A 9,425-nucleotide genomic window follows, 5' to 3' on the forward strand; every position below is an offset into this window, starting at 1 on the left:
CGGCGCCGGGGAGGGAGGCTGGGCTTCGGCCGCGGCCTGCGAGCCGAGTCCGAGAGCCCTGGAGACTCCCGGGCCACGCTCGGTCCTCCGCGAGAGTCTGCGAGGGGCATGGCGGGGGGAGGGAGGCGATGTGTCTGACGGTGTCTGGGGCTGAGGCCAGGACGAGGCCCCCGCCCTGAGTCCCGGCAGCTGCTGCCCCCGCTGCCTGTCCCGGCCCGCTTCCTGCATGGCCTTCGGAGACCCCCATTACCGCACCTTCGACGGCCGCCTGCTGCACTTCCAGGGCAGCTGCAGCTATGTGCTGGCCAAGGACTGTCGTGGCGGGGACTTCAGGTGTGCACCCCCCTCTCCCTCCTCCCTTCTCCCTCCGCCCGGCCCAGCTGAACCCTGACACCCTGCCTGTCCTGCCTACAGTGTGCACGTGACCAACCACGACCGGGGTCGGAGCGGCGTGGCCTGGACCCAGGAGGTGACGGTGCTGCTGGGAGACGTGGCCGTGCGACTGCTGCAGGGCAACGGGATCACGGTGAGCAGAGCCCGAGGACTTGAGAAAGGTCTGTCCCACGCTGCCCATCCGTCCGCTCCGACGTCTCCTCTGCTCCCGCCTCCCTTCTCCAGGTGGACGGGCGCCCGGTGGCCTTGCCCTTCCTGCAGGAGCCGCTGCTGTACGTGGAGCTGAGGGGACGCACTGTGATCCTCCACGCCCAGCCCGGGCTCCAGGTGCGGCGCGGGGCCAGTGAGAGGTGGGGCCGGGCTCCCTGCCCGCCTGCCTGGGAGCCTTGGTCCTGTAGAGGCGGTGGGGACGCCAGCTACCTCCCAGGCGAAGGAGGCCACGGAGGCGAGAGAATGCTGCTGGATTCCCAGGGGAGGGATCAGGGCCAGAGACCCCGGGAGCAGCGGCAGGAACTCTGAGCCTGGTTTCTAATCGTGGTTCAGCACCACACGCTGGAGCTATTAGGCCACTACCTACCTGCTCTGAGCCTTAGTTTCTCATCTGTAAAGTGGGGGAAGGGGAGCAAAGTCAACTAAGGTTTCCTAGGTGGTTTCTGAAGTTCCTTTCAACTCCCAGGTGGAAGATTAATTTGCCGCCCTGCACCCAGCAAGAAGTACTGTTTGTAAATTTATAAATTAAGGCTTATCTGCACTTCTGCTCTAGGCTCTAATTGTGTTTTGGCCTCTATAAGGCCCAAATACCCATCAGAAAGTGAATCCCTGGAAGTGGGTTGCATTTCACCTGGGGCCCAGTTCAGGGATGCTGACAGGAGAAGATGCCGTCAAGCATGAGCTGTGGGCAGCTCTTCTGTCATCTGTTTGCTCAGGGCATGTGTGACTTGGCCTGGGCCAGGGCAGCATCCCTTCCCCGGGGAGCCTCCACCGTCCCTTCTCTCCTCCTCCACTAGGCGTGCTGACACAACACATGGGGCCATGAGGGACCTTGGGCTCTTGGGGTCCCTACCCTTTCCTAGTCCCAGGCCTCTCCATGCAGGTGCTGTGGGATGGGCAGTCCCAGGTGGAGGTGAGCGTGCCTGGCTCCTACCGGGGCCGCACTTGTGGGCTCTGTGGGAACTTCAATGGCTTTACTCAGGATGATCTGCAGGGCCCTGAGGGGCTGCTCCTGCCCACGGAGGCTGCATTTGGGAATAGCTGGCAGGTGAGTGGCACACAAACTGGGGGTGGGGGGCTGAGGAGGGCACAGCTGAGCATGAATGAGTCTCAGAGCAGCCCTCTGGTATGGAAAGGGAATGGGGGTGCACAAAAGATGGGCTTTCAGGGAAGTCTGTGGGGCTTCTTGCCTGTTGTGGTACAAGGGAAGGTAGGATGGCCTGTTGAAAGAGTCCTCATCACCTGAATCCCCAAGTCTTGCTTTGTCACTCACTGGCTGTGTGGCTTTGGATAGGTCACTTACCTACTTGGGACCTTGGTTTGTCCATCTTTAAAATGGGGACAAGGAAAAGGTAGATGATGCTTCCATTGCTGTTCTTGTAGGGAGATTTTTGAGACTAAAACAGTGGGGAGAGAAGTGCTTTGAAAAACATAGCATGCAGAGGTGAGCTGCCAGTGGTGGTGTCACATCAGGGTCGCTTTTCCCACCTAGGTCCCAGAGGGGCTGGGGCCTGGCCGGCCCTGTTCTGCAGGCCAAGATGTGGATCCATGCCGGGCAGTAGGTTACCGTGCCAGGCGTGGTGCCAATGCCCGGTGTGGGGTGCTGAAGTCCTCCCCATTCAGTCACTGCCATGCTGTGGTGCCACCTGAGCCCTTCTTTGCTGCCTGTGTATATGACCTTTGTGCTTGTGGCCCTGGCTCCTTGGCTGATGCCTGCCTCTGTGACGCCCTGGAAGCCTATGCCAGCCACTGCCGCCAGGCAGGGGTGACACCTGCCTGGAGGGGTCCTGCGCTCTGTGGTGAGGGGGTGGTGCCCGGGGCAGGTTGGGGGAGGGGGTGGCACAGAGAGGCAGAGCAGCCCACAGGGCTCAGGTCTGGAGAGGGTGGGTATGGGGAGGCCCACAAGGGGTGAGGATAGCAACTGGAGCAGTTTTGGGTGCCCTGTGACCCTGCCTTCCACTCTGCCTGCAGTGGTGGGCTGCCCCCTGGACCGTGGCTTCGTGTTCGATGAGTGTGGCCCACCCTGTCCCCGCACCTGCTTCAACCGGCATGTGCCTCTGGGGGAGCTGGCGGCCCATTGCGTGAGGCCCTGCGTTCCCGGCTGCCAGTGCCCCGCAGGCCTGGTGGAGCATGAGGCCCACTGCATTCCGCCTGAGGCCTGCCCCCCAGTCCTGCTCATGGGGGACCACCCACCCATTGCTCTGCCCAGCCCCAGCCAGGAGACCCAGGGGACACCCTAAGCCAGGATGACCCCCAACCAGGACTCATCAGACCAGAAGTCTCCCCTTGGTGAGCAGCTACCACCTTGACCAGATCTGCAGACATAGTGCTCTGCCTGGGCATGGGAGCTGGGCCTTTGCCCTGAAAAGCCCTCAGCTGAAGCAGTAAACTCTGGCCTTGCCCTAAAGCTTCTTTGTGTATGTGCATGTGTGTTTCCTCCTGGTGCCACGGTTGTAGCTGGGCTGCTCAGAGCATGGGGCTCAGTGGCCAGTGTCCCCAGAGTCAGAGGACCTTGCTTGTTCCTTGGGCCTGTATCCCTGGGCTGCCCCAATTGGCTGCTCCCTAGTGCTGTCTGGGAAACCCTGCAATAGGAAGGAGGACCCAGGTGTCCTGGTTCCTGCCCTATGCTCATTCTGTATAGCAGGCATGGCCCGTGGTCCCCATGTGGGACCCTCTGTGGATCCATTTAGAATCCTGCCGGGCTGAGGAGTCATGGAGAAAGGGCTCAGTCCATGCATGGCCTCCTGGTTTGGTGGTTCTGAATGCTCAGGTGCCTTCTGGACCACTCTAAGAGCTGGTGACACAGGGACCCCATGCCTAGGGTGGGGACAGGAGAGACAATAGGCCGCGATGCAACACGGACACATGCATGTGTACGCACACACAGACACACGCACCCCCCCTCAGAAACCCAGATAAACACATGCCTGGTGCGCGCGCACCTGCCCTGCGTTCACACCCACACCCACCTGGGTGGACGTGTGCGCAGTAGACACGCGTGCGGCTCGGGAGAGAATGTGGGCTTTGAAATCAAAAAAGCCCAGAATTTGAGTTTTCTTTACCACCTACTGACTGTGTGGCCTTGGTGTTTTAGGGACTGTAACTATAAGATCAGGGGATTCCACTCTCCTTGCCAGGTCCCTAATATCCCCACAGGGAGTGAAGGGCTCGGAGCTTGGGGAGAGGACGCTGACCAAGCGCCTTTATTGATTACGTTAGCAAGGTGGGGGCAGTGGCGTTGGAGGTCACCACCCTACCCGCTCAACCCTCTTTCTCGGAGGCTGTTCTTGTTTGGGGCCCGGAGAGGACAGCTCACTCCTTTCTCTCATGGAGCGGTGACAAAGCAGCAGGCAGGCAAAGCCACTCAGGACAGCACAGGACACGAAGAGTGCAGATCACCTCCTGCATTCGATCCTCTCTTTACTGGAACTTGTGCAAACTTTTCCTTGTGTGTAAAGTGAGGACGATGACAACATGTAGCTCGCGTGTCAGGAGGATGGAGTGAGCCGCGGGCAGCAGGGACAAGCACTTGTTGGGCTTCTTACCATCACAGTCACCACTTGGTGATGAACGGCTCGGCGCCCAGGACCACGTCCTCCTAGAGCCTGTTTCTCACGGCCTCCGTCTGCAGATGAGGGAAACACCTGTTGGGGCACGTCGCTCCGAGGAGCCAGCCTGCTCATCGGCAGACGGGCTGGTACCAGCACCTGCTTGAGTCGCTGCGAGGAAGGACTGTGTGCCGCAAGCATTTTGTGTCCTGGCATGGACTAAGCTGTTGGTGGTAGCTGCCCCACCCACATTGAGTATATTACATATATACTCATATAATCCATATAATGCAGTTCTGAAGTTCCTGTGTCTGTGTGCAGATACAGAGGTAACACAGACACTCACGGGTATGGCAGGCAGCACAGGCACATGCCTCACTCTACACCGCCACCCCCACAGCCAAGAAACCCGTCTCAGAGGCAGGCCAGAGGCCCTGGCTCAGGTGTCAGGGCCCTGCATTATTGAGATCAGAGCCTTTGTTCTGCCCGGCTCCTGGTCCTCGGCTCCAGGTCCTCCACCTCTCTACAGGCTGCCCATGGTGCAGGCAGCCACACCTGGGGGCCCAGGGCTCCCCTGTGGCCCCAAACAGGCCTTGGCCCTGTACCAGCTCCTCTTCCGGTGCTCTGCAGGTCTGGGCCAACTCCAGGATGCGCTTTCACAGGTAAGGGAGGTGGAGCGTGGCCTCAGATGGGGAGGGGGCAGCCGAGGCCTGACTCCACTTGCCCCCAGGTTCAAGAGGCCCGGGGCTGTCCCCCAGGGCTGGAGCTGCCTGCTGTGCTGCTGGAGATAAAGTGGAGCAGGCGGGCCCAGGAGCAGGTAGGGGCTGGCAGGGAGTGTAGTAGAGGGCAGGGTGGGTGCCCCCTCACACCCTGGTGCCCTGTCTTCCTGCAGCTCCTGTGGGACTTGAAGCTGCTGTCTGGGGCTGGGCTGGGCCTCTTCTGGCTGCCCTGGGCCCAGTTCTACAGTCTGAGGGACCAGACCCAGCATGCATGGAGCTGGTGCTGCCAGCTCTGTGGTAGGATGGGTGGGGACTCAGAGCAGCTAGTGAGTGGGGTGACAGGGGTGTGGTGGAGGGCAGGGAACTGTGTGACATTGGGGCAGTCACAGAAGTGAGGCAAGTGGAAGGTGCAGGGGCTTTGGAGACAGATGGCTTTGGATTCAGATGTCTGCTGTGACGCTCCTGGACACTCTCAGCCACTTCTTCAGCTATGAAGTGTGGAGGAGAATTGATCTTTCTCTAACGGCTGTTGGGAAGACCAGTGTACTCATCTGGATAAAGGGTTTAGCACCATGCCTGACACACGGGACATACTCAGTCCAGGCAGGCTGCTATTTCACAGTTCAGCACTGTCTTGATCAAATCAATTGTGTGGTGATGCCCATAAGCCTTTTGACATGGCTGCAGCATGGGAGGAAAGCCACCTGGTAGGCTCTCATAGGGCAGAGGCCCTGCTGCCCTGGGTGCCCCTGAGACAGAGACACTGAGCAGCCCCAGCCGTGGGCCCCTCCCTCCAGGGCTGGAACCCGGCTGACCCTCCTGGAGGGAGTGGCTATGTTGACTGGGCCCAGAACAGAGCTGGGTACTAAGAACATGCATCCCAGTCCCAGCTCAGCTGCCAATTTCTCAAGTCACCTTGGGCAGGTTAGTACCCTCTCTGGGCCGAGGCATTCTCAGCCATAGCAGGAGAGGGTGTTCACGGTGACCACTAAGGAAGTGTCCAGCTAGCATTATTGGCCTGGACTGCGAGCTCATCTGAAGGCTCAGCTGGGCGGGAGGGATCTGTTTCCGAACTCCTTCAGTGCAGGGGAAGGGGAGGGCCAACACAAGGGCATGAGTCCCAGGAGGCTGGTATCACAGGGGCCATCTCAGACACTGTCTGCCACACTGGGGGGTGGGGTCCTATGGACTACAGTGCCCTCAGCTCTTCCAGAGTTCCAGGCTGAGCCCTCTGCTCCAGGCTGGGGACTCCCTGAGGCAGAGCCATCAGCTCCCAGAAGGGTGAGTCTTTCTCCCGGGGAATACTGCCAATCCCTGTGTTGCCATGCAAAGTGACCTAGAACTGGGCCCCTTACCCTTTTCTCCTTACTCAGTCCTGCCCAGTGCCCCCTCCTCATGCCTCCAGCTCTTCCCGGGCTCTCACTCAGTTGCACTCATGGTCACCCCATAGCCCCTGGAAAGGATAGCCCCCAAATTCCAGCTCCCAGGACTCAGTGGTGGTGCAGGGGCTGGGGGAGACCACTCTGGACTCAGAGTTTGGGTGTTGGGGTGGGGAGGCTCAGCAGCCTGCAGGCAGTTGGCACACTGGCAGGCAGGCTCCCTCCCCATTTCAGAGGCCACTGCCACCAGAGATGCATCTGAAGCAACCTTTGAACTCCTGCAGGGGGCAGGCAGTGGACCCACTGTCAGGCCCCGATTTGGGTGAAGCCAGGAGTGCTGCAGACCCAAGGAGGGAGAATGCTGGTATACCTGCAGGGCCCACATCTGGTACGGTGACAGCAGTGGTTGGGCAGCCAGGAGAGCAGGGAGCCCCTGGGGCTGGGGAAGCCAGACTAGATTGGGAGGAGGCAGGAAGTCTTCACCCCAAGTTCAAGAACTTCAATCATTCTGTGCTCATTCTTCATCTCACACCTTTTTATTGGTTGCCAGGGGCACCCAGGGATGCCAAGTAGGTTTTATGTGCCAATTCCACCCAGTTCGTACCAGCTGTCTCGGGCACTGTGTCCAGTAGGATTCTGAAGCTAATCTGGGATTCAGGGTAGAGAGTCAAAGAGCCACCAACACTGGCTGCCCAGGGAGGAGGGAATGGAATGGCAACCCCATGCCGCCCATGTGCCAGGCACTGAGGGTATACAGAGAACAAGAGAGACTTGGTCCTGTCTTTGTGATCACAGCCTGGTGAGAAAGTGTGACAATAAACAGGCCATTAGAATTCAGTGGGATGGATGCTGTGAGCCTTGGGCCTGTTAATTTAAATGAGACAGACTCTCAAATTATTTATTAAACAACAAACCTAGCAAAGCCATAAGATTTTAATTGTTGCATCATGCACATGAGAGAAGAGAAAAGTGCCAGTGATTATTTTCTGATTGACAGAAGTTTTTACAAGTATTTTATCTCTGGGAAAGACAGAAATATCAATTATAACATTATTCCCAGAGAAATAAATACTTAGTAAGACAAAAGATCAGAATCACAGGGGGAGGGGAGTTGGAGGTTATTTTCACAGTTCACAGCAATCATTTCTAAAATCTTGGGAGTCTTTTAAGACTCCTTTTTCAAAAAATCCTTCAAAAGACAGATTTATTTTCACAGAGAACATACCCATTTGGTTACTGTTATGAATATTCAGTCTGTGTATTGCACAAGAGAACAAGATGCAATATTCTTGTGAAAGTTCTCAATTCAAGATCTTATGAAATCAGGCTCTTTTAGCTATTCTCTGGATGCAGGACAACTCTCCTTCATCCACAGCTGCAGAGGAACGGAACAGATCTTCTCTTTTTTCAGATTCCTTTTGTTAATCATGAAGACTTGCAGTCTTTAGGTCAGTCTCTGCTCTAAAATTTCATTTCTCAAATCTCACTTGATTTTGCTGTCAGAAACAAAGGGGCTAGGGAGGGATTTCCTTACCAACAGTAAAAAGTGAGGCACATACAGTGGGTTTCTTCTATGTCCTGAACAGGGACAAGGTGGGGGGTCTGTTTATGCTGAGGGACAGATGAGCCCAGCAGACAGTCCCTTCTTGCTCCTAAGTCTCCTGTGGTGGTCTTGAAGAGGTTGTGCCGGTCTCTCTGGGGTGGTCTGCCTTGGCTGGGAGGATGAGGAAGATGGGCTCGGCTGTTGGCAGGCACACCTGACAAGCAGGCGCGTGGCAGGCTGTGTAAACAAAGGGGGAATGATTGTGACAGCCTTGAAGTTCAAGCAGCACACTCAGGGCACCCCCTCGCCGTATGCACTGGGGACTCCTTAGGCTTCTTGGCTCCAGTTCAGGTGGGATGTGTGTGAGCGGCTAGGACATGAGCGGAGGGCTCCCAACATCAATCTTCCTCCCTCAGGTGGCTTACAAGAGCTGAATGCCACCACCAGCAGTAGCTCTGGGGAGCCCGAAAACTCAGAGTTCAAGGTGAAAAGGTCAAGAATCCTGGGCAAGGGCTTCCTCAGATTGGGGATGGCAGGCGTGGGGACTGCCTGGGAGGAGGCTGCTGGGGTGAGGTGGGGCTTTCTCCTGTAGCCAGGTTGAAGAAGGGCGCACTGCTGACCACTTTTACAGTAAATAAAATGGATCTAACAAATTCAGGTATCAGGCAAGGACCGGCCACTGGGGTCACCAGGCTCCCCTGGGGACTCCCTCACAAGCCTGGGTCCAAAGAGCTCTTCCTTCCCAGGACCTGGCCCAGAGGGAAGAGAGGAGCCGTGGACTGCGGGGGAGAAAGCTCGCTCCAGGAGCCCCAGGGCCCGCTGGCCTGCCCTCCCGGGGCCTGCCAGCACCGCAAAGTCCCCCCAAGGGGTGTGGCTCAAGCCTGGGCCAGGAGAGGGCAGAACTTCAGAAACTGCTGAGGATAGGAACTCCTCAGAGCCAGAGAGAGGAAGACCCTCAGAACAGAAAGAAGAGACCCCTCAGGGTCAAAGAGGGGAAGCCTCCCGGAGTGAGAACAAAGAAACTGTCCGAAGTCAGAGGCAGAAGACATACCGGGGTCACGGGGGAGACGACTCGGGGTCTGAGGAAGGAGGTCTCTCAGGATCACAGGTGGGAGGCCCCGCAGGCTGGGGACCTAGGGGCTCCTCAAAGTCAAAGAAGAAATAGTCCTAAGTGCCAGGGAGAGGAGACTCCCCAGGTCAGGAAATGAAAATCCTTCAGTCTTGGGAAAGCAAAATCTCACAAGCCAGGGAGGAGTCCCCGGAGGCAGGTGACCCCTCGGGCCATCCGAGGGCCTCTGCAGGCCGCTGGGAGGACAGATCCCGCGGACTCGGGAAAGGGAGCGCTCAGACCCCCGGGAAAGGCCCACCCAGCAGATGCAGGGCAAGACCGAAGACCACAGACTGGAGTCGGCAGCGGCCGTAGCAAAGCTGCGGGCCGCCCGGGGGAGGGCGTGGGCTCCTCTTGCGGCCCCCAAGCCCAGGAGCGGTGACGCTAGCGGCACTAACCACCGCGGGCTCCGGGCGGCAGGAGCTCCCTGCGGCTCTCCCGGGGCCCCAGGGCTGGCGCGCCATCCGCACGGCCCGGCGGAGCAGGAGGTGGGCTCGGCTCGGCTCCCGGGCGCACTCGGGGAAT

The 9,425-nt window shown here is 58.2% G+C and overlaps 1 protein-coding gene across 1 annotated transcript in view; it reads left to right on the forward strand.

Moving 5' to 3' along the window:
• KCP (kielin/chordin-like protein) overlaps positions 1-3,015 on the forward strand; it is a 28,552-nt gene extending 25,537 nt beyond the window's left edge. The window contains exons 33-38 of the mRNA XM_008573357.1: positions 161-333; positions 415-526; positions 619-720; positions 1,487-1,651; positions 2,096-2,402; positions 2,575-3,015. Of these exons, the coding sequence (XP_008571579.1) occupies positions 161-333; positions 415-526; positions 619-720; positions 1,487-1,651; positions 2,096-2,402; positions 2,575-2,843 (1,128 nt within the window). The 3' untranslated portion in view covers positions 2,844-3,015. The remainder of the gene's footprint in view (positions 1-160; positions 334-414; positions 527-618; positions 721-1,486; positions 1,652-2,095; positions 2,403-2,574) is intronic.
• The last annotated feature ends 6,410 nt before the right edge of the window (positions 3,016-9,425 follow it).

This window comes from Galeopterus variegatus, unplaced genomic scaffold, assembly GCF_000696425.1.
Source record: "Galeopterus variegatus unplaced genomic scaffold, G_variegatus-3.0.2 Scaffold909, whole genome shotgun sequence".
In the NCBI taxonomy this organism is placed as follows: Eukaryota; Metazoa; Chordata; class Mammalia; order Dermoptera; family Cynocephalidae; genus Galeopterus; species Galeopterus variegatus.